This window comes from Ictalurus furcatus, chromosome 18, assembly GCF_023375685.1.
Source record: "Ictalurus furcatus strain D&B chromosome 18, Billie_1.0, whole genome shotgun sequence".
Taxonomy (NCBI): domain Eukaryota; kingdom Metazoa; phylum Chordata; class Actinopteri; order Siluriformes; family Ictaluridae; genus Ictalurus; species Ictalurus furcatus.
In genome coordinates, this window is record NC_071272.1 from 15379198 (window position 1) to 15404169 (window position 24972).

At 37.7% G+C, this 24972-nt stretch overlaps 3 protein-coding genes across 3 annotated transcripts; all 3 read right to left on the reverse strand.

The window, feature by feature from the left end:
* Positions 1-4934: 4934 nt before the first annotated feature.
* On the reverse strand, positions 4935-13682 carry LOC128622291 (uncharacterized). Its single transcript, XM_053648669.1, has 3 exons — positions 12502-13682; positions 6970-6980; positions 4935-6119 (listed from the first exon to the last, which is right to left on the reverse strand). The coding sequence occupies exons 1-3, from the start codon at positions 12986-12988 to the stop codon at positions 5205-5207; spliced, it is 1413 nt and encodes a 470-aa protein (XP_053504644.1). The 5' UTR covers positions 12989-13682; the 3' UTR covers positions 4935-5204.
* Positions 13683-13873: 191 nt separating this feature from the next.
* On the reverse strand, positions 13874-17461 carry LOC128622290 (claudin-4-like). The gene has a single exon (XM_053648668.1). It carries the CDS (start codon positions 17287-17289, stop codon positions 16654-16656), a length of 636 nt encoding a protein of 211 aa, XP_053504643.1. The 5' UTR covers positions 17290-17461; the 3' UTR covers positions 13874-16653.
* Positions 17462-22362: 4901 nt separating this feature from the next.
* On the reverse strand, positions 22363-24619 carry LOC128622331 (claudin-4). The gene has a single exon (XM_053648754.1). It carries the CDS (start codon positions 24164-24166, stop codon positions 23603-23605), a length of 564 nt encoding a protein of 187 aa, XP_053504729.1. The 5' UTR covers positions 24167-24619; the 3' UTR covers positions 22363-23602.
* Positions 24620-24972: the final 353 nt, after the last annotated feature.

The window sequence follows — 24972 nt, forward strand, 5'->3', positions numbered from 1 at the left end:
ATCCACATATTTATCAGAGTTTCTATATTTTTGTTCAGGACTTTATTTATTTTTACTTTTAAAATATTTTTTGTTGAAATTTTTTTCAACAAAAAAATTTTTTTTTATCTATTTTATGGATAGGAAACATAGTTTGATTTTTAAATAGATTTACATTTATGGCATTTTGGCAGACACCCTTATCCAGAGCGACTTACATTTATCTCATTTTTATACAACTGAGCAGTTGAGGGTTAAGGGCCTTGCTCAAGGGCCCAGCAGTGGCAGCTTGGTGGGATTTGAACTCATGACCTTCCGATCAGTAGTCCAATGTCTTAACCACTGAACTACCACTGCCCTGAATGACTATTAATGCTTACTTTTTTTTTTTAATTAAAAATGTCAACAATAACAAACTTTTCTGATCACACTAAAAAACATTATGGAAAGATGTTTTTTAATGATTGTTGGAAATAATAATATGTTTTTAAAGAAACAAGAGATCCTATCGTAAAACTGTAAAACTTTACATAACTTTAAAAAAATGCATAACATTTACATTTAAGGCATTTGGCAGACAGCCTTATCCAGAGTGACTTATAGAAGTGCTTTGAAGTCACTATCAATAAATACATCCTGATGTATTTACTTGGTCATGGACTAAGAAACTATGGTCAGTCTAAAAAACTCTGTTGGGGAGGTAATATGATGAGAAAAACACACAGACAACACAAGATTTAATTATGTATTTAAAATAAAGTGCTAATTTAAGTATACTGCATGAAGAGGTAGGTCTTTAGTCATCGTTTGAAGACTGCCAGGGACTCAATTGTTTGGACATATAGGGGAAGTTCATTTCACCACCTAGGTGCCAGAACAGGGAAGAGTTTGATAAATGCCTTCCTTGTACCCTGAGAGATGGTGGGACTAGTTGAGCAGTGCTAGAGGATCATAGGGAACGTGGTGCAGTGCGGGGTGAAGTGCGGGGTGTAAAAAGTATTTTAAGGTAGGTGGGTGATGGTCCATTTTTGGCTTTGTAGGCAAATATCAGTGTTTTAAATCTGATGTGAGCAGCTACAGGAAGCCAGTCGAGTGAGAGTAGCAATGGGGGTGGTGTGGGAGAACTTAGGAAGGTTGTAAAAAAGTTGTACAGCTGCATTCTGGAACATTTGCAGAGGTTGAATGGCGGACAGAAGCAGACCTGCCAGGAGCAAGTTGCAGTAGTCCAATCTCAAAATGACAAGGAACTGATAAAGCACCTGAGTGGCCTGTGTGGATAGAAATGAACAAATCCTGCTGATGTTGTAAAGGAGAAATCGACATGAGCAATGCCCAAAGGTGAGATCTGAGATTCTGACATGGGGATGAATCACCTGGGATGAACAGCAGTTCAGTTCAGCTGGGATTATGTTTTAGATGATGAGTTGCCATCCATGAGGTGATGTCTGCCAGACATGCTGAGATCCGAGCAGAAACATGATTGTCTGAGGTAGGAAAGAAGAGGATGAGTTGAGTGTCATCTGCTTAGCAATGGTATGAAGTGGAATGCATAAAAATGTCTTGTAATCAAATCAAGGCACCATGAATCCAAATCAAAACTAATTGCTTTGAGATCATATCCATTCTACCTGTATCTATTCATCAGTATTAACAAATGTTAATATCAGTCTGTTCATATTAGAAGATGGATTTCTTCTTATCTCATCACTAGATGGCAGCCTTACTATACAATTAGTTCCAGTTTCTAACAAGTGCTTTTATTTGTGCTCAGGTTCATTTGAGCAGCAGAATATTGTTCACTAAAGAAAAACAATCCCATGTTACATCTGCTCTATTTTTTTCTATGTAGATCTAAAGTTGGAATAGATTAATTATACCAGGATGAATATTTGAAGCTTATTTTCCTACATCAGGATGAGATAATATGTTGAGATGCCAAACAAAGCCATTCTCTATACTTCATTAGTTAGTCCTTGTTTTCACTTGAAAATGTCCAAAACATCTTCCTAATGAATGACATATGTCATAAAAGTAGCCCAGCCTTTGATATCTGGTAAATCTTCATATTTTAAAAGTTCACATTCATCTTAAGTTTTAATAGTACAGCACCCTAGAACAGCTTAGGCAACAGCACAGAGAAGCAGTAATGCAATGAAATAATATTATTTCAAAGATACTGAAATACAAAACAGAAATAGCAAGTGCAATCAGTTTGAAGTTTATTTGGACATGACGAACAAGCTAATATCGTCATACATCAATGTGACTCACAGCAAATGCTCTGTGCATTTTGGAATGTACACTATTACAGAACACTTCAGTGCAGGCAGTGAAACTATTTGAATCTCCTTTGAATGCTCTGAGACCTCATGATATGTAAACGACTTCCGTGATACGACTTTCTGTTAAACCAGTTTGGCCTGGAACTCTCTTTCACTCCAGAGGCCCATAATAAAAGGGCAATGCAGAAGGGCGGAAACGAAGGGGGATTTTTTTCCCAAACCAATGGTTAACCTCGTACACATCTGCTGGACACGGTTTTGTTAGAATTGGAATTATGGTATGAAAAAAGCAACAATTTGTGCTTCTAGAAGTTTATTCTAAAGGATGTTGTCTAGATCTAAAATATGTCTATATTTGTGTATAATTTAAAGTAAAAAAAAAATTACAAAGTTTTTTTGAGTAAATAAATCTCATAAATGTAAATATTGAAAATAAATGAAAATATATGTTTTCATTCAAGAAGCATATCAAAATCACTGGAGAGGTCATTGAAGGCTGTTATTCCAAATGATTAAATTCTGTAAAATGAAACTTTTTCCATTAAATGTAAATCTTATAATGCATTTTACAACCTTTATAACCATTCTTTCAAACAGCCCACTGAAGTCGAACTATTACATAAAAACCATTCATCTTTGTGCGCCACATCATGTTTGTATCATTAGCTATTGATCTGAATCACTAAAGCTGGCATTATCCAAGTAAAAACTGGTGTAGAAGATTGTTAGAACAATTAAATTGGTTTATAATTATTAAATGTGTGGTAGATCTTTCCAGGGATCATAGAGGCTAAAGTTGCACAATATGTCATTAGTTAGTTATTAATATTACAATACTTTTCAATGAGAGCTGAGGACTTCCCACGACATGAGCGATGGCGAACACTGGCAACTAGATATGGGTGTGCACAGCGACATTGAAAGTTGAGAAAAGTTTAACTTTATGCAAATTTGGTGCAGTGACTACCAATGGGAGTGAAGACAGTAGAGTGCACGTGATCACTACCATTGTGCCAGTAGCCAATTAACTTAGCTTAGCTTAGGATCCTAGTGAGTTAAAAAATATATATATATAATAAAATAGATAATAATGAAACACAATTGGCACCCTGTCCAGGGTATACCCTGCCTTGTGCCCAATGCTCCCTGGGATAGGCTCAAGGTTCCCCTGAAAAGGATAAGCGGTATAGCAGATGGATGGATGGATGAATAATGAAACACACTCACATTTTGTTGCAATCAAGCAAAATCCCAGTGTAGCTCATATCTTGGGTGAAGTGTCCAGCTTGTTGCTGCTTCGGCACCCGGGAACGAGGAGTTACTTATCTCGATAGTTAGACGTGGACAATTATTCATTGTCATAAGGAATTATGAAAACTCACGCTTGTCAAGCATAGATTTGGCTGATTTTTCTCAGTTAATAAATGCTGAGACATCCCTAATGTAATATAATTTAATGTTCATGAAATGTGCATAAAGTTTTTTCATTGTGGAAATGAATTTTTCTGTCTTCATCTTTTAGCTTTTCTTGCGCTCCAGGTCAGAATTCTGTTAACAAAGCTCGTTCATTTTTAAATCCAGAAAAAAATCAAAATAGTGCATCTTTAAGTACTAATAATTGACCATCATTGTACCAAAATGGAACAAAATCGGCAAATACAAACCAAATAGTGAGACACTGGCAGTCAGTCTGCTTTCTATGTTTTATTAGCAATAAAAGGATACAGGTATACTCCAAAACAGACAATTACAAAGTCTAATAGCAGTAATAAAATCGTTGTATGTGTGAATACACCTTTAGTGATAAGAGAGGTCAGAGGAAAATGATCAGATTGGTTCAAGCTGCCAGGAAGGATATAGTAACTCATAAAAACACTCTTTACAACCACAGTGGGCACAGGCTCATTAGAAAAACAATTTTTCTAGTCTTCAACTGTCCAGTCTGGATGAGTCTGTACCCATGATAACCTCAGATTCTTGTTCTTGACTGGCAGGAGTGGAATCCAATGTTTTTTGTTTGTTTTTTGCATTGTTTTATGTATAATCTAGAGACTGTTATTTGTGAAATTCCCTGGAGATCAGCAGTTTCTGAAATACTCAAGCCAGCCCATCTAGCACCAACAACCATGCCATGGTCACTGAGATCATACTTTTTCCACATTTTGATGTTTGATGTGAACATTACCTGAAGCTGTTGACCTGCATGATTTTTTTTGCATTGTGCTACCGCCACATGATTGTCTGATTAGATAAGAGGTTTACAGGTGTTTCTAATGTAGTGGACGGTAAGAGTACATATACATATACAGTGGGGATCAGGGAATCTTTTTTCCATTTAAAATAAACAGAAGGCTTTAGAATTTTGAAAAATTTAAAACAAAGCAAGTAAATGTTCAATGTCTTAAATTCAAGATTCTGCACTATTTCTAAATCTCTATTTAAATGTAAGCATATTTATGATACCGACCATATGAACTGCTTTGTACAAAAGGTTAGATTTTCCTTATGCCTCATTTCTTCTATTGAAGCTTGTGTTCAGAAGACAATCTTATCTAAAATGGACTATAAGGTTCTGCACAAGCTTGTGGAGTCCATGCCAGCTCGGGTGCACACTATGCACACGCATTAAAGCAAAAAGGGGACAGATCAAATAATCACTCAAGTTGAATATTGCTGTATTAAATTAGAAAAAAATTCTAAATAGAATATGTATCTGTCTGTCTGTCTGTCTGTCTGTCTATCTATCTATCTATCTATAACAAGATAAATCAGTACACCCTGAGGTACCAGTGAAGACTTTTGAAGCATCATCTATGGTACAAATCAATACACTATGCTTTATCAGAATGTCCAATTTTGTGATTATTCCTTCATTAAAATCCTTTTTTGATTCTGAATATGTATGTGATGCATCATATGATGCTGTTGTGGGGTCTTTCCAGATCAGATGTAGGTCTTCTCAGGACATGAGGAAGCGACTTCACTTTCAGAAGAGCCCAGGCTGTGGTCAGAGCCTAGGTGATTCTGCTGGGACTTTGTAGACGGCCCATCACTTCGCTCAGGCTCGATCATGGGCTCTTCCGATTTTGTAGTCGATGTCTTGCTCTTCTTGGATCCTTCAGAGGTTGTTTTGTGCTGCTGCTGCTGATGATTGACTGGAGCACCATCAGACCTCACCAGTATCTTTCTATTCTGGCTTGGGCTGTGGACCCGGATGTGCCGTGAACTTCTGATGCTAGATCCAGCTCCAGATGAACGTACAAACCTGTAGTTGACTAAAGGACTGTCATCTTCTGCCTTCTGCGAACAGGATGTGCTACAGAGCATACCACCACCCAGTAAGAGAAGGATGGATGCGCCCCAGCCAATGTAGATAGCTGCACCAATCTCTCTGCGCTGGGCGTCAATTATCTGTGGGTTGTAAAAGATCTGGATCACAGCAACCGCAGCCCATGTGACAGGAATCAGACAGAGCAGGGCACTAATGATCAGTGTCACACCAGCAGCAGTGGCAACTCTATCTTTTGCAGCTCCACTACTGTAGTCCAGAAAGCGAGTATATTTTCCTCCGACGAAGGCCAGTATAAGTCCCAGTGAGCCAGTCAGAAGCGATGCTACGGTGAGCACCTGAGCTGCCTTCAGATCAGAGTTGAGAACCAGCATGGAGTCATAAGGGTCACATTGCATCTGACCTGTACTTTGTACCACACAGTTCATCCAGATGCCTTCCCATATGATCTCAGAGGTAACAATGGTTGCACCCATGAAGCTAGTCACGCGCCACATTGGTATGATGCAGGAGAGAAGGACGCCCACCCAGCCAAGCAGGGCAAGAATACTGCCCAACAAATGTATCCCCTGTGAAGCCATTTCTCTCTGGATCACTGGATTCAAACTAAATGATCTGCACTTTGTTTTATCTTCTGTTTGAAACTGCAGCTAACTAAAAACTTGATTTTAAATCCTCGTTTTTATAGCAACTCTTTTTCTACTTCACTATTTCTCTGACTTTCCTGTCACTCAGAAACTCTCTCTCAGACAGCTTTCTGGTTACCAGCAAAGTATGCACATGAGTACTAGGTCACGCACTTACACCAAACTAAAGCAGATGAGAATAAGAGTGGAGGTGTGTGCTCCTGAGCAGACCATCCCTTCATGATTCTAAACTTACATACTACTAGCCAAACCAGACTCTCTGTTCATTCAACGACAATAGTCACAACAGTATTCATTTGAGCCACCTGTAAACACAAATCCAGCCTTTTTTTTTGTTTGTCCTGAACCTGTTTTGGTCATGTTTCAGGAAGCAAAACCTGACCAAACCATATAAGTGAGCAGGAAAAGCAGTTTACACTCAATGTCCTGGAAAATTACATTTCTCTCAGATTTTATATTTTGGTTAGAAACACTGCCTTGCACACACACATGCACACACACACGCGCACACACACACACACACACACACACACACACACACACACACCTCTTACCTTCTTACCATGTGAAGAGTCTTTCATGTGTGGATTCATTGCTACCACATTAAAGAGGATGAGTTCATCTTTACACTGCCCATGGTTAACTAATACAGAACAAATTGTACAATGCCAGTTGGCACATTAATAATTGCTTAATTTCAACATTAGTGCCCTCATATTCAAAATGTGAAAGACAGTAGCTTGAGGTCGAAATGGAGACCCTGTGAAGCAGCAACCCTACCTGCTACCCTAGTGTGTTGAGGGAGGAGGGAGCAAGAATTATTCCACCTCCAATTATCTCACTCTTATAAGAATATTTATCTTTGTTCATCTCCCTGGTCTTGCTTTTGTCCTGTATTTCTGTGAATGCAACTTCCTTATGCCTAATATTTGTCACTGTGCTTTGCTCTTCATGGACCTACAGCAAGGATATCTATGCAGTGAAAAGGTATACTTTGGAAAAAAACAGTCTTGTCTAATCATTTTCTGTTGACTCATTTGCATGTTTAGTCATCATCATCATCATCATCATCCATGTTTTCAATGTTCAGTATTCTGACTAGAAAACTGGCTTGTGCATTTGCTTAATTTTTCATTCATCCATGCTCAGACTGGGATTTGGACTATAGGTTTCTGTAGAGTAACATGCAGCAGTTACACGGTAATATTTACTCTTCTTTAACTTGGTAACTATAAGTCAAAATCCATGTATATTAGCGTAAACATCCCCCAGACGCTGGTAAAGCTATCTGGCCAGACCAGGTAGACTGACGTTGTTGAGGGTGGAAGCACACTATAGTGACAGACTCACTATTAGAAGGACTTGGACCCTTACTTAATGTATTGAAATCTTGGTGTTGCTTCAAAGTGGTATACATACACATAGTTACGAACTACTCTTGGACTACTGGTACTTGAGACTCAATAAGATGTCACAATTGCAAATATTTGGTTTAGTTTTTACATCCATCTACATACTAACATGTAGGATGGCAAATGAAAGGAAAACTTTTCCTTTAGTCCGTCTTACACAACTGCAGGCCGATCCAATGAAATCTCTATGAGAAGTTCCTTAAAGTACGAGGCCTGGAAGTGGAAAAAACAGAGCAAAAATTTAAGAAAAAAATTGCTTTGCACTGTTGCGTTTAGGGCATGGGTTCAAAAGACTTTTTTTTGTACATATTGGTAGGTTACATATGTTTACTGAATTTCGTACATGTAGGTGAAACGTAGTGCAAGGCGCACAGTGTTGAAATTTTGTAGGTGGTGCTATTGAGCCATTTTGACACACTTTTTGAAGAATTTTTGAAGAAGAAGAAGAAACAGAGCAGATCCAATAGGGCCATACACCTCCGGTGCTCAGCCCCTAATATTTCTCCAGTTTCAAAATTATTCAACCGCTTCATGGCAAGCATCTTTAGTATTTAGTAGAGCACACTTTTGCTGTTATGACCTATTGCAAACAAGATGCATAGCCAGACACCAGCTTCCTGAGGAATCTTAGCCAATTCCTCATGACCAATAGAATCCAGTTCAGTCATATTCTAGGATTTCCTGATACTTCAATGAATCCATCTCACCCTCCACATGCTGCAGTTTTCCAATGCCAGAGGATACAAAGCAGCCCCAGAGCATCACTGAGCCACCACCATGCTTGACTGTGGACAGAGTGTTTTTTCTTCATTCATCTTTCTCCAGATATACCGCTGATCCATAATGCCGAAAAGTTCCAGTTTTGTTTCAACGCTTCACAGAGCAGAATCCCAAAACTTCTGTGGCTTATTTATATGATTTTGAGCCGACTTTTCTTGTGCTTTTGGGTCAGTAGTGGTGTATGTCTTGGAGTTCTGGCATGGAAACCTCCTACGTTTAGCATGCGCCTTACTAAGCTCACTGAAACCTCAGTGCCTATTGCCTCCAAGTCTCGCTGCAGGTCTTTTGCAGTCACTCGAAGGCTTTTCACAAAATGCCTTCTCAGAAATCTGGTTGCAGCTATTGATAGGTTCCTTTTTCTGCCCCGTCTATGTATTTCATGAATTTTCTGTCCCTAGCCAGTTCAGGTATTTCATGTTTTCCTGCTCAAGCATATCTGGTGCAATTAATGAAGCCCTTGATTACTTGTGTCAGGTGTGCTTGAGACAACACCTGTGTTACATATTTGTGCTGTTGTGAGGGGTTCTATTCAGGGGGTTGAATCATTTTGAAACTGGAATAATCATAATAAGGTGCATTTTCAGTTGAATTTGGGGAAACCACTTGAAGCATTTGTTGTGCTGAACTATTTAAATTGCTTTTGTTCGATTTTTTCATTGCAAACAGGTGAAAGTCTGTACATTTTGACAATAAACCTGATTTGCAATTGGGGTTGAATAATTTTGATTGCAACTGTATATCCTGGATTGATATTTCTGTAATGCTGCTTTGGGAAAATATCCATTGTTAAAATCACTATACAAATAAAACTGAATTGAATTGAATTGCTGATAAGAGAGGTCAGAGGAGAATAGTCAGACTAGTTCAAGCTGACAGGAAGGTTACAGTAACTGAAATAGCTACTCTTTACAACCCCGGTGAGCAGAAAAACAATCTCACAACATGTTGAACCTTGAGCAGAAGACTACATTAGGTTCTACTCCTGCAAGGAACAGGAATATCAGGCTACAGTGGGCACAGGTTCACCAAAACTGTACATTTGAAGAGTGGAAAAACATTGGCTAGTCCTTTTCTAGTCTTCAACTGTCCATTATGCATACTTGGCCTGAATTTTCTGTTTTTCACTGGAAGGAGTGGAACCCGAGTCAGTCGTCAGTGAGGCGCATAGAGAAGAATATAATTAACCAGGATTGTCAGGTTTCAGCAAAATGTCCAGCCAAGTAAAAATCACACAAAAGACCTGGAACTAGGCAGAAACAAATCAGGAATTGTAAAAAGGAAACATTTACACACACTGTATGCACTTACACTTTGTTTGAAGAAACTGATTAGATTTCAGATGTTTTACTATTAAACAAGCCCTGGGTTCCAAATCAATGGAACATAGGCTTATGTCTGTGAAACATCAATATTTTTTAAAGCTGGTGGTGACTAAAAAGAATTAATTAATATTTCATTGCGAGTTGTGAATGACGCCTTTATGAAGATTAGCTACTTTGGCAACACCAACTTTACCTCTTCCTTATCTCTCTTGTGCATGTTGAGTATCAGTTCAGTTAAATGATTCTACCTGAAACAAAGCTGTTATTTCTTAAACTTGGCTCAAATTAAATTCAAAATAGTTACAATCATTTCCAATAACAAAAATGACCACAAATTCCCTTTAATCACCAAGGAGGGAAAATAATCGCTAAATTTCCCATTGGAGTTAATGAGACTCAGGTTTCCTGTCATCTGCATACAGGGGAATGACTTCTCCCCCACCCTTTGAAAAAAAAACATGTAACACACACCCAGAAGTATTTGTACAAGAGCACTTGAGTTTCATCAATTCTCTCTAGGGTGAAAATATTTGAGAACTGACAGGAGAAAAGTCATCTGCTTGTTTGTGTGATACAGTCTGTGTGCAACTGACCAGTGTTAGGTAAGATACTCAAAAAAGTAATCTACTACAGATTATTAATTACTACTTCAAAATTGCAATTTGATTACATTACTGATTACTGCATGTAAAAAGTAATCAGATTACTAATTACTTTACTTTCATGTTACTTTCAAAACCTATCAAACCTACAAAAATACACTACAAAAAACTTGGTTTATCATTAAATTTGCCTCGGGTGTTGTCATTCAGTACGTTTACATGATCAACAGTAATCCAATATTAACCTGATTAAGACAATACTCTGATTAAGAAACTACCATGTAAACAGCAATTAGTGATTACCTTAATCCGGCTAAAGTCATACTTAAAGTAAACACAAATCGAATTAAGACATGTGGAGTATTCCTGTTTTAGTCGCATTATCAACGTGCATTGCAGACATGTAAACACCTTAATCACACTATTAACATCGTGTGGGAGTTTTCGCCGCATTTTGTGACAGGACATGAACCAATTGACAGCAAACAAGAGAGCGATAAAATATGAAACTTTTCTAACTAGGCTAGTTTGTTGTGGCTAGTCAAGAGGCACAATTAAGCTATCATTGTATGAGTTTAGCTGCTACAGTGCCATGAAAAGTACGTTGTCTTTCCTTATGCTCTGCTCATATCAAGTTAATGTAAACTGGAACTCATATAGACATTTACACACCTTGTTTTCCTGCTCAGCATCAGCGGATGTTACTGTTTCAACCCCTCTACTGGTTAAAAAAATAAAATAAAATCAGCAAATATTTTTCCTCATAATGATTGTGTGAGATATAGTGTTTGGCAGAATTGAGAGCTGTCAACCAATAAGAATTTTTGACTTAAGACATTTTCCTGTAAACCCTGTCTGATTGGTTTCTTCTCCATTCCATTAAGATATAAAATTAAAACACCGCCATCTTCTTTTACTGGCATTCTAATGACAAATCGATTTTGTAGTGACAAATCACTCCAAGTGGAGAATTGTCCAGGCCAGGGTAACCCTGGCAGCCGTGCAAAAACGTGATTTATTTTAAAAATGCATTTTTTTACTTAACAATAAATTTGTAATGCAAGTAGTGTAATTTTATTGACATCAGTAACTTTAATAAAATTTATAAATTTAAAATGTAATACGTTACATTACTGCGTTATCAGAAAAAGTAATTAGAATACAGTAACACATCTTATACCCAACTCTGCAACTGACATACAAAGTAAAAAGCCATAATTGCTATTAACAATAAATAAAATAAAAATAATAATAAAGGGAAACCACCAACATAATCTGAAAAAAAGCTTATTGTCCTATTTGTCATCATGAATGCACGACTCTGTAATGATGATGTAATGTATGTAATTTATACTGCCAAAGGTGTAATATGTGTAATATACATTCAGACAAATAAAGAAGTCTGTTTCCTTCATAAACACAAATCATATAGTTTCTTACAATTACAAGGTTAATAGGATTTCTGGACATCACATCTTTTCTGTGTCAACATAAACAAATTCACATCCATGTTTGGATATAATTTATATTAAAGAAAATCTGAAAACAAATTTCCCCTCACCATTTTGTTGACTACATTACTGGACCATGCTATTTTTCATAATTATTCAATTTAAGTGTAATTATTTAGCTTGAAAAAGGGTTTGACAAAAAGAATTCTCAGTGTAGGATATAGCATTACGGTGAGTCTGGCCTTCAAAGACAGTAATTCAGCAATTCCCAAAAGCTGCCATATAAATCAGCATGTGTATATAATACATAAAAACAGTACATATCCTTGCTTGTGAGATTCCATAAAATAGTTTAAATGCAAATTATTACAATTTAATATTTTTCATTTTGTGTAAAATTCCATGTTGGTCACCAAAAAGCCCATGCTGTTGCTTGATGTTTTGTATGTAATAGAAATGACCAGCTTATAGCAACATTTCTGGTAGCACTTTAAATACCACTGATGGATTTTAGTTTAATACACTGGATAGTGCTAAGAAGTTCTTCTGCTCATTTTACCAGTCCACTAAAGTGTTTAATTAAATGTTTTACACATAAACCTTGCTGCTGCTCACTGTAGATTTGGGCTGAGAGTATTTCACATGATAGGGAGTGTCGTCTTTTGGTGGACATGAGCTACAGAGGAGGGCCCCACCTGCAATGAGAAGTGCAGCACATCCAAAGCCGATATACAGACAGGGTCCCAGTTCCCTCCTTTGGGCATCCGTAAGGGCAGGGTTGTAAAAGTCCCTGATAATAGCATTTGTGGTCCAGCACACTGGAATGAGGACGAGAATCCCTGTGATGATGAAGATTATCCCGCTAGTGATGGCGATCTTAGCCTTGGCACTCTCATCCTGTACAAAACTGGTGCATTTGCCGCCAATGATGGTTACAATAATTCCAAAGATTCCAACAACAAGGGCGACGATTATCAAGGCTCGAGCTGCCTGCAGATGTACAGGAAGAATAAGGAGGGAATCGTAGACCTTACACTGCATCTGGCCTGTGGTTTGAACCACACAATCCATCCATAAGCCTTCCCAATACACCTGGAAAGTCACAATGTTGGCTCCAATGAAAGCAGACATCTTCCAGGCTGGTAAACCACAGATGACAATGATGCCAACAAAACCAATAAGTGCCAGAACGAGGCCCAGGATTTGAAGTTTCTGAGATACCATTTTGCCGTATGCTTTAGGACGAGGATTTGATTTCTCTACCCCTCTGTGAATGTATGTAAAATCTGAGTCAGGTCTTGACTGTTTGCTTTAGTGAATAGGGAGGAGTGTGTGCTTGACATGGACTTTTGCTATTTCTGTGTGAAACCAGTTTTGTGCTTTTCCAGTCAGACTTGATTCCTGTTATGTCTAGAGACAGAAAGAACAATTTCACTGATGCAAATCACCACATTCTCGAAGTTTACCTTCACAGCCTGGGAAAGGATGCTGGTCTGGGGATGGCTGACCTGAATATTTCTAGATGTGATCTCTGAAACTTATCCTTGTTCAGATGAGAAATGTGATCTACAATTTACCAACATTGTTGTAGTGAAGCAGTTAAATGGATGAAATGCTACTTGAAGCAGGTTTTTGACTAATGAGAGAGCCTTGCTCCTAATGCAAAGATTTTTTAAATAACTAAATGTAAATAACTGAATGTATAAGTGACTTGCACGATGCTCCTGCACTGGGGGGGAGTAGACTCGATTTCGCTGCTGCTCACTTCTGGTGTAAAATTTTAGCAGTGCAGAGCTTACAGAGATTACAAACTGGAGCTTTGTCGTCATTCAACACAAGACACATCTTCTTTACACACAGCAATAAATTGATGTGTTTTCCCGCACTCTTTTGATTGACAGGATATAATTGGCCCTGATCATAGGATGTCTTTAAACGATCGGCCGAGAGCGGGAAAAATAGCCTTAACCGGCCGATACAGATTATCTGCCGATACATCTCTAATATTATATATATATATATATATATATATATATATATATATATATATATATATAGTCACATTTGCAAGGAGGAGATACAGGATCCATGTGCAGTTAAGCAGTTTTATTAAATAAAGTCCAGCAAACCAATCCAATACTTAAACAAGGACAAAGTCACGGTAGGCAAAAGGGTCAGGCGATCAGCAAACAGGATATCGTAGAATAACTAAAGCTGCCTGTGGTCCTAGCAGAAACATTTCTGTCCTGTCAGAATTGAAGTGTCCAATGTCCGTTACACTTTAAATTTATTAAGCTGGTGTCTGTCAGCTGGCTTTCCTGAAACATATAAATGTGTGTCATCGGCATAACAATGGCAGCTAATACAACATTTATGGTATGGTATATTTATGATATGTTAAAGTTAACTGCTTCTTTCTAGGAGTGGTTTAGAAGTAGAAATGCAAAATCTATCTTGTGTTCAATAATAATTATGTTAATGCAAGTTGATTTTCTTCAGTTTGACAAAAGTAACTTCAGTGTAGTTAGCATCTTATTCTTAGTAGCTTGTAGTGTTGCTAGCTACTTTATCAAATAAAAAAATAAATAAAATAAAAAAAGTCACAAAAAACAATAATTAGTAATTTATACTGTAGCTTAACAAGTTACAATTGCAAAGTATTTTCCCCTTCACTGGCATCCATTAATAAACTGAAATATTATAGTATAATTTTTCACTTTAAATCAGTCCCTCCAAGATGTAGTGATTTTTCAATAGTAGAAATGAACACAAATGCAAGCAAATTTAGGACTATTCAGAGGAACTTGAAATTTTTCAAAATTACAGCAGATTTTTCACAGATTTGGGCCATAACACATCCTGTGACATCACCACTACATGCATTCAGCCAAAGCCCTCTTCAATTCAATTTCAATTCAAATAGTTTTCCATAAAAAAAGCATGAAAGTTGCATTGCAAATTAAAACAAAAAGCTCAAGCAACCAACAAACAGGATATCATAGAATAACTAAAGTACAAAAACCAGGGAACAAACAAAGTCAAAAAACTAAACTCTAACTAAGCAATTACTCCACAGTGAAGCTGTGCCCAAATGAGGCTTATATAGGTGAAAGTAATGAGTGTGAAATTGAGAAAAGGTATAGACAGTCACGTGACATGGTCAGGTGAGGTGCAGTGGCTCATGGGACCTGTAGTCTTAGTCTCTTTTACAGTAAGTTCTGCGTAGACATCTCCAGTGCTGTGAAAAAGTATTTGCCCCATCTTGATTTCTCCTGTTTTTGTGTACATCTCATAGTAAATAGTTTTAGATCTTCAAACAAAATACAACATAAAACAAAGGCCTGAGTAAACACACAATACAGTTTTTATTCATTTATTTATTTTTTATTGAAGCAAAACCAGTTATCCAACACCTATCACCCATGTGAAAAACTAATTGCCCCCTTAGACTTAAAATCTGGTTGTGCCACCTTTAGCAGTAATAACTGCAACCAAATGCTTCCGATAACTGGAGAGCAGTCTTTCACTTACTTCTAGGACTAGGACTTACTCCTATGCTTTAGATTATTGTCTTGCTGCATAATCCAGTTGCACTTGTGTTTCAATTTACGGACTGAAGACCAGAAATTTTGCTTTAGGATTTTCTGGCAGAGAACAGAATTCATGTTTCCCTCAATTATTGTAAGTTGCCCAGGCCCTGAAGCAGCAAAGCATCCCCACACCATCACACTTCCACCACCATGCTTGACCGTAGGTATGATGTTCTTTTTGTGGAATTCTGTGTTTGGTTTACGCCAGATGTAACAGGACCCCTGTCTTCCAAACAGTTCCACTTTCCACTCATCAATCCACAGAACAGTCACCCAAAAGGTTTGAGGATCATCAAGGTATGTTTTGGCAAAATTCAGACAAGCCTTAATGTTCTTCTGGGTTAGCAGTGGTTTTCACCTCACCACTCTTCCATGGATGCCATTTTTGCCCAGTGTCTTTCTGATAGTGGAGTCATGAACAGTGACATTTATTGATGCAAGAGAGGCCTTTAGTTCCTTTGATGATGTCCTTGACTCTTTTGTGACTTCCTAGAGAAGTAGTTGCTGTGCTCTTGGAGGAATTTTGGAAGGTTTGCCACTTCTGGTGGCCGTAAATGATACTATTTTTGATTTTGTGTAAAATTCTTTGTTAGTCAGCAAAAAGCCCATGATGTTGCATTATGATGTTTTACATATTATGAGCACTTTACATACCACTGATTGACTTTAGTTTCTTTCAATTTAAAGGTCAATAGAATTTCCATACAATTACATCTTTTCTCTGTCAACAAATTCACATGAATGTGTGGATATAATTAATGTTATAGAAACAATGAAAATAAATTTCCCTCACCATTTTGTTAACTACTGTACCATGCTGTGTTTCAAAATGATTACATTTTCAATTTAAGTGTAATTTTTTAGCTTGAAAAAGGGTTTGACAAAAAGAATTCTCACTGTAGGATATAGCATTACAATGAGTCTGACCTTCAGAGGCAGTGATTCAGCACTTTCCAAATGCTGCCATATAAATGAGCATGCATATATAATACATAAAAATAGTATATATATCCTTATTGCTTGTGAGATTTTACAAGATAGCTTAAATACAAATGATTACATACAATTGCATGTTTTGCATTTTGCATAAAATTCCATGTTGGTCACCAAAAACCCCATGAAGTTTCTTGACAATGTTTTGTATGCAATAGAAATGACCAGCTTATAGCAACATTTCTGGTAGCACTTTAAATACCACTGACAGATTTTAGTCTAGTTCACGCTGGATAGTGCTAAGAAGTTCCTTGATTAAGTTGCCTGCTCATTTTACCAGTCCACTAAAGTGATTAATCAAATGTCTTACACATAAACCTTGCTGCTGCTCACTGTAGATTTGGGCTGAGAGTATTTCACATGATAGGGAGTGTCATCTTTTGGTGGACATGAGCTACAGAGGAGGGCCCCACCTGCAATGAGAAGTGCAGCACATCCGAAGCCGATATACAGACAGGGTCCCAGTTCCCTCCTTTGGGCATCCGTAAGGGCAGGGTTGTAAAAGTCCCTGATAATAGCATTTGTGGTCCAGCACACTGGAATGAGGACGAGAATCCCTGTGATGGTGAAGATGATCCCACTAGTGATGGCGATCTTAGCCTTAGCACTCTCATCCTGTACAAAACTGGTGCATTTGCCGCCGATGATGGTTACGATAATTCCAAAGATTCCAACAACAAGGGCAACGATTATCAAGGCTCGAGCTGCCTGCAGATGTACAGGAAGAATAAGGAGAGAATCGTAGACCTTACACTGCATCTGGCCTGTGGTTTGAACCACACAATCCATCCATAAGCCTTCCCAATACACCTGGAAAGTCACAATGTTGGCTCCAATGAAAGCAGACATCTTCCAGGCTGGTAAACCACAGATGACAATGATGCCAACAAAACCAATAAGTGCCATAACGAGGCCCAGGATTTGAAGTTTTTGGGATACCATTTTCCTTCTTGCCTTAAGAGGAGGATTAGCTTTGTCTGTCCCTCTGTATATGTATGTGATGTCTGACTCAGTTAGTGATTGACCGTACGCTTTACTGAATAGGGAGGAGTCTTTGTTTAGATATGACCATTTGCTTTTGCAGTATGAAACCAGTTTTATGTTTTTCCAGTCAAACTTGATTCCTGCTATGCCATGCAACAGCAAGAACACTTTCATTTATGCTAACCACCGTGTTTAGAGAGTTTATCTTCACAACGTGGCTACAGGATGCAGGTCAAAGTTGATGTACCGCAACTATTACATCATTTAATGTAGACAACTAGTTTAAATACCAGCTTAGCTACATTTTATGTTACGTGGCAGTAGCATATCAGTATCGATGTAGTGTCACAAAATGTTACACCACCTTTTCCCTTTTCACATAACTTTTCAACATTATTTATGAAACAAATCACAATCTGCAAACTGTTGTTTTGATCAGGAACCAAGTTCAGTACTCTCCAACTGATGAAAACAAGACTATCCAACATCCATGGCTGTATTTCTGAAATGTTTATGAATGTAAAAAAAAAAATTACATGGCACACAATTCCCATTTATTTGTAACCTTTTCAACCTAGAAATTCAAATGCTGTTGATATCCACTTTAAGCATCAGTTTAAGGACACATAAAGGTGAGTAGATTATTAACTTTTTTTGCTTTTATTTTTGTCGATTACCAGCTGGTTAAGAAGGTAATCAGAAGTGATCGCATTAGGTGCTGAGTGTTTCCTGTTGAATTACCTTATACCACAGCAATTTGCCAATGATGTTTTTTTTTATTTATTAATGAATGAGTAGTTCCTATTATGACTTGTGTTATAGCAACTATAAACAGTTAATCCCTCACCTGACTCTTTTCTCTCTCTCTCTCTCGAAGATAATAAGGCAAAAGAAATGTAGCTTGTCAGGTTACAGAAAAAACAGAAGATGAAAAGTCCTCTGATCTGGAGAATTGCCCATGGCAGAAAACTGGCTGACTTCTTTAGAAAGCAAGCACACTTAACACTACTTCCATAATGTTAAATAAAACATCTAATTACAGAAAGCTTCACCATATAAATCATTACACACTTCTCTTTGTTTCCTAATTCAAGTATTAGACTGCATCATGTAGCTCATCCGCCACACAAGATAATGTACTAGAACAAGCGGATTAATATATCCCTATCATTTGAATTACAGCTTCAAAATGAATCCACACCTTCAGATTGAACAGTGCTGTGTACAAGGAATAACCAGCAATGATGACAAGCATTATTATTCACATTGCAGCAAACATCTAAAAATAGCTATCTAATTCAGTGTTATGTGTATTATTAAACAGATTTCCCATTAATGTTAACTAGCTAGCTAGATATTTACAGAAACAAGTAAACCAAGCTTAGTGAGTCAACCCACTCTGTAGGCTATCTATTGCTTTAAAAATCGTTTACTGCTCAGTAATGTTACCTGTTATGTCACATCAAACTAGCAACTCCATTTCCCAGAATGCACCGCAACTACAAACATGGCCGATGACTACAACTCCCAAACTACACAGACACTTTCACCTTCCCCAGAAGACTAATTACACACACCTGTTCCCAGACAGACTCACAATTACACCACACTTTAAAAGAGACTGTTCATTTACTAAACGTTTCTGAAGTAAATGCTAAGTTGATCTAGTCTGTTTGTTTGACCGCTGCTTGTCCTTGTTGTTGATTTTGCCTTGCCCTTTGGCTTATGTTGTCTTCAATAAAGTCTCTTAACTGCACTTGCATCTGTCTCAACCTCCATTACATGACATTACCAAAATCTATTTTATGCAATAAATTAGCTACACAATAAAATGAAAATGCCACAGTTGATTTTCCTCAAGTACACTTACACAAATCTGCTATAATCTGGATTTGTCAAGACAATTTTTTCTTTAAAATCAGCTCATTAGAAGATGCTTGCTTAACAATGGGGCAACAATTATCAAGGCTCGAGCTGCCTGCAGATGTACAGGAAGATTAAAGAGGAAAATATAGACCTAACACTGCATCTGGCCTGTGGTTTGAACCATGCAATCCGTCCATAAGCCTTCCCAACAGACCTGCAATGTTGGCTCAGATGAAATCCGACATCTTCCAGGCTGGTAAACCACAGATGACGATGACGCCCACAAAGCCAATCAATGCCAAAAAAAATTATATACAAAAGTGGAAAAGTAATTAGGTCCCAAAATACTATAAATAAGTTTCTATTATTCTTAGGCTATTCTGGCTGAGTGAAGGTTGCTGGTATTAGTAAAAAAAGTTGTTATACCTCAACCGTTGCAGCACTGAATATAGACAATCTAGTAGCTTAACTACTAGGACTACATTTTTAGTAGGATGGAAGTAGCAGTATCTGATTAGCGCACAAATACTACCCCAACTTTTCCCTTTTCACATAACCTACCTTTAACAGTATTTATGAATCAAATGAATCACAATCTGCAAACTATCATATCCATCAGGAGTATGCTAGTTCAGTAATTTGATTGATTGTGGGTGCACCTCTGCTGCATGGACATGTCTGGAGAATAACAGAATTGCACTAAAAGCTACACTATATTTCTTATATTAGCAAAAATTTCTGAGATGAAAAAATCCTATCCTAATATTCCCAATAACAATATACATGAGCTTTGAACAATCACACCAAGGGCTTTCGCCACTGCACATGATGTAACTGAAAGTCCATCCAGAGTTATTAAATAATCAGAAATCTTCTAGCTGCCTGTGGTCCTAGTAGAAACATTTCTGTCTTGTCAGAAATTAAGTGTCTAATGTCCTTTACACTTTATTACACTTTAAACTTTATTAAGCTGGTGTCTGTCAGCTGGCTTTCCTGAAACATATAAATGTGTGTCATCGGCATAACAATGGCAGCTAATACCACATTTATGTTATGGTATGGTATGGTATATTTATGGTATGGTAAAGTTAACTGCTTCTTTCTAGGAGTGGTTTAGAAGTAGAAATGCAAAATCTATCTTGTGCTCAATAATAATTATGTTAATGTCAGTTGATTTTCTTCAGTTTGACAAAGTAGCTTCAGTGTAGTTAGCATCTTATTCTTAGTGGCTTGTAGTGTTGCTAGCTACTTTATCAAATATCAAAAAAGTCACAAAAAATCATGAGTAACTTATACTGTAGCTTAACAAGTTACAATTGCAAAGTATTTTCCCCTTCACTGGCATCCATTAATAAACTGACAAATGTTATTGTATAATTGTTAACTTTAAATCAGTCCCTCCAGGATTTCATGATTTTGCAATAGCAGAAATTAACACAAAATACAAGCAAATTTAGGACTATTCAGAGGAGCTTGAAATTTTTCAAAATTACAGCAGATTTTCCACAGATTTGGGCGATAACGCATCATGTGACATCATCACAACATGCATTCAGCCAAAGCCCTCTTCGATTCGATTTCAATTCAAATTCAAGTAGTTGTCCACACAAAATCACAAAAGCACAAAAGTTGCTTCGCCAATTTTTTTCAAAACCAGCAGCATAATCAAGCATTTTTGGCCACAACAAAAAATACTCCTATACGGAATGTTAAATGTAGCCAATAGCACTGAGATGGTCATTAGTCCCTGAGCTCAGATACCATCCATCCATCCATCTTCAACCACTTATTCCTTTTCAGGGTCACGGGAAACCTGGAGCCTATCCCAGGAAGCATCGGGCACAAGGCGGGGTACACCCTGGACAGGGTGCCAGTCCATCGCAGGGCACAATCACATACGCACTCACACACCCATTCATACACTACAGACACTTTAGACATGTCAATCAGCCTACCATGCATGTCTTTGGACTGGGGGAGGAAACTGGAGCACCCGGAGGAAACCCCCGCAGCACGGGGAGAACATGCAAACTCCGCACACACATGGCCCCGGCGGGAATCGAACCCTGGAGGTGTGAGGCGAACGTACCAACACTAAGCCACCGTGCGCCCCCTGAGCTCAGATACGTTTCTAAAAAATAAACTGCTGTAATCTTTGTTTGTAAAGACTGTTAAATATACTCTTCTAGAATCCTTTTGATGGTAATTTTATTTTTCTCTTCTTGGAAACGTCCTTAGGATTGCCATGTCTTTTTGATGAGGCTATCGAAACTGGGATCTCTAGAAGCCGGATTTGCAGACTCCATAGTAGTAGATAAGCCTATATATGTTTATTTGTTCATTTATTTATTAATTTTGCACTGAAGCTGTGGGGTGACTATATCTAACAAGTATGAAACTATAAAATCTATCTTCCCCAGGATGCTTTCTATGGAATATCTACATTAAACTACATCCATTTCTTCAGTGATACCATGCACTGTAATATACAGACATAAACAAAACTTCACTGTGTAACTAAACACTGCAATCATATTTTTCCTGTGTTTCATACTGCCCCCAGGAATTGCTTTATTAAGCTGAAAGTTTTGAGGATGATAACAGTTCCACGTTGATCTTAGATTTGTAAATGCTGCCTATTTAGGCCAATTACCAAATTGCATGTTTAGAAATGTGATTATACAGCTAAACAATGTCATCTGAGATTGTGAGGAATGTATTTACAGACACATAATTTAGGTAAAATAGACATCATTACTTACATTAGCCTAGTAGCTGCTGTGCAAACATTAAAATGACATTAAAATGAATGCAAAGTGACATGAATTGTGTGCCACACATAAAAGCACTTCAGTTCTGTGAGCAATTTGCTTACACTTTGCTCTTGAATCAAGGGGAATTCATGACATACTGTTCATTTTTAACATAAACAAAAACAAGCTAAATAAATGTTCCATGACAAACCTGATTGCTTTATATAATATAGGTTACTCTTTTTGGTATCAGTATTAATATCAACCAAAAAAAAAAAAAACATGAACTTGCACTCATACTCAGTCTGGGCAATGCATCCTTGATTGCATTGCTTGAGTGAGTCGTTGTCGCTTGACAATGTGAGATATATGATCAAGGTCCTTGAAATTATAGTCGAGATTTTGTGGATGTTAGCTGAAGCAAGCTTTTATTGAATGTCAATATTCAAACAAGTAATTCGTAGAGCCAATCCCTTTAAGTGTCGGAACTTTGCTAAATATTACAAAATGTTGTTAGACCTCGCTGACCCAACTTGTAATTATAGTCCACACAAAGACACATACATTTATAGAAAAAAAGGTATAATATAGAACCCCAACTGGAGAACTGGGTTCTCCGGTTGTCCCCTTGAGGCTACGTTCACATTAATCCGAATAGATCCGAAAATTTCATTTTTATTTTAAAATGCTCTCTGTCTACACTGGCATGTTCAAACGTTTTCCAGAAATTGATCTTCCACACTGAAATGTCTGAAAACGCTTACATCCCTGTACTGCGCATGTGTAAAAACCTAAGAACCTCTGACCTGTGTCATTCCGTCCCCTTTAAAAAAAATTTTAAAATGCAATCGGAAAGTTGTACAAAGTGACACTAATCTTTAACAACGCTATCAAATTGGATAGCAGGCACAACAACTGCGGTAAGACATTGTCCACCCTCTTGTTTGTTTTGAGATGAATGACTCACATGACTACTTTGCATGACTAAAATCATTGTAAAATCATTGCTTTTTGAATATCTCAGTTTTCTCAGTCCACATAACAACGCAAAATTGCATTTTCAAATTTATCCACTGGGGAGATCGTTTATTAAAAGCTCTATTTTCGCTTGAAAAAGGTCAAAACGTAGAGAAAAAGATGCGCTTTCAGATTTATCTGGATTAATGTGGACATAGCCTGAGGGAACCCTTAAAGAGTGTTTCCCTAACAGAAAGGCTTCTAAGTTGAACTTTTTATAAAGAAGCCAAGAACCCCTAATTATCCAAGAAACCATTAAAGAACCATTAAAGCATTTTTTCTTAAGATACTTCAATTTAAAACTGACAGAAAGTGATTTTTTTTTTTTTTTTTTTTTGTCATTTAACATGAATTTGAAACACCTGAAATGTCTTTATAAAATCTTGCCCTGCAGTGTCTCTTGACTATCCATCCAGGGTGTATTCCTCCCTTTGATTCACCACATCCCTGATGAATGAATGAAGTCTTAGTATATGTGCATTATTATATCCAGTTCCTTTTGATAGATTCCCATAAATAGCCAAAATGTTAAAAACCTTTTGACTAAGGCACCAGTCAGGCCTGTGAGAAAATTGAGTTCCTTCATTTTTCATGCACATCACACACACATTTAAAATGTGTGTCTGTTCTAAAGCTCAGCAGCTGTTGGTGTATGTGCTGATGAATAGTCCTCCACCCAAAACTAGGAGGAATCCAGATATCCATCCAATATAGATGCAGGCCCCCAACTCTCCCTTGCTCGCCGCGATGACTTGAGGATTGTAGAAGCTCTGGATGATGGTATGTGCTGACCAGCTAACAGCGATCAAACACAGAATCCCTGCGATTATGTAGACCACCCCAGCTACTATACCAATCCTGGCTTTCCTATTCAGCTCGTCACGGAAGAAGTTGGTCCATCTGGCCCCAACAACCATTAAGCCAATGGCGACAACGGCAGCAGCAAGGGAGAAACAGATCAAGGCCCGAGTGGCCTGGAGGTATTGAGGCAGAGCCAAAATAGAGTCAAATGCCTTGCACTGCATGTGACTAGTGCTCTGCAGCACGCAGTTCATCCATAAGCCTTCCCAGAAAATCTGCGCTGTTACAATGTTGGCTCCCACGAAGGCCGACATCTTCCACATGGGCAGAGCAGCTATGAGGATGGTGCCCAGGAAGCCCAGTAAAGCCAGGAAAACTGCCAAGAATTGCCTTCCCATCTCTGTCAAATATCTCAGCCTACTCCTTCAGTTTTTACAACAAAATCCAGGCATGAGATTAAAAAAATAGCATGTAGCAGTGAGAACGATTCACTTTAGAAAAGTATTCTTGTTGTGCCTGATAGATGTTTTGAAGTTTGGCTGGAAGGAAGGAAGGGGTGGAGTTTATGTTTTTCCAGACTCCAGTTTCCTGCTTGACTTGATTCTTTATTGTATGTTTGTTTCAGAGAGAAAGAGAGCAAGAGAGAGAGGGGGGAAGGAAAGAGAGAGCGAGAAGGCAAACAAGTATGTGTGCACTATAAAAAGGAGAACACAAGAGCAGCTCGGAGAGGTTGGGAATAGAGCTGAATGAAAAGACCTTTGTTCATCCCAAAGGCAGGTATCACAATTCCTCTCTTGTGTTCCTGTGACCTCAAAATGGATGATCATTAAACAAAACCCAAAGTGGACACAGCAGGTTTTTAAGAAAATTTCTGTTTACACAGACAGAGATTGTAGTATTGAAGCATTTATTTATAGCTAGGTCTCTCCTAATGCTTAGAATGACTGATATGAGAAAGCTTCTGTGCAAATTATCAGAAAAAAAAACATGGCCTTTTATTTACCAAGGCTGGAACAAACATGGCAATTTATGGTAACTGGATGTTTATATTTTTCAGTTTTCACATTCATATTTTATGGATCATCAAATCTAGAATACATTAAAGGTCTACGACAAACAAAATTATGCCAGTTTGTTACCTTTTTAAACAAACTTTGACATATCCTTTCATGTGTTAAATACATATTTAATCCAGTCTTATCAC

What these genes read in the sequence shown, in the direction of transcription:
- LOC128622290 (XM_053648668.1), bottom strand. Translation starts at nt 17,289, where the DNA reads ATGGTATCCCAAAAACTTCAAATCCTGGGCCTCGTTATGGCACTTATT.
- LOC128622291 (XM_053648669.1), bottom strand. Translation starts at nt 12,988, where the DNA reads ATGGTATCTCAGAAACTTCAAATCCTGGGCCTCGTTCTGGCACTTATT.
- LOC128622331 (XM_053648754.1), bottom strand. Translation starts at nt 24,166, where the DNA reads ATGGGAAGGCAATTCTTGGCAGTTTTCCTGGCTTTACTGGGCTTCCTG.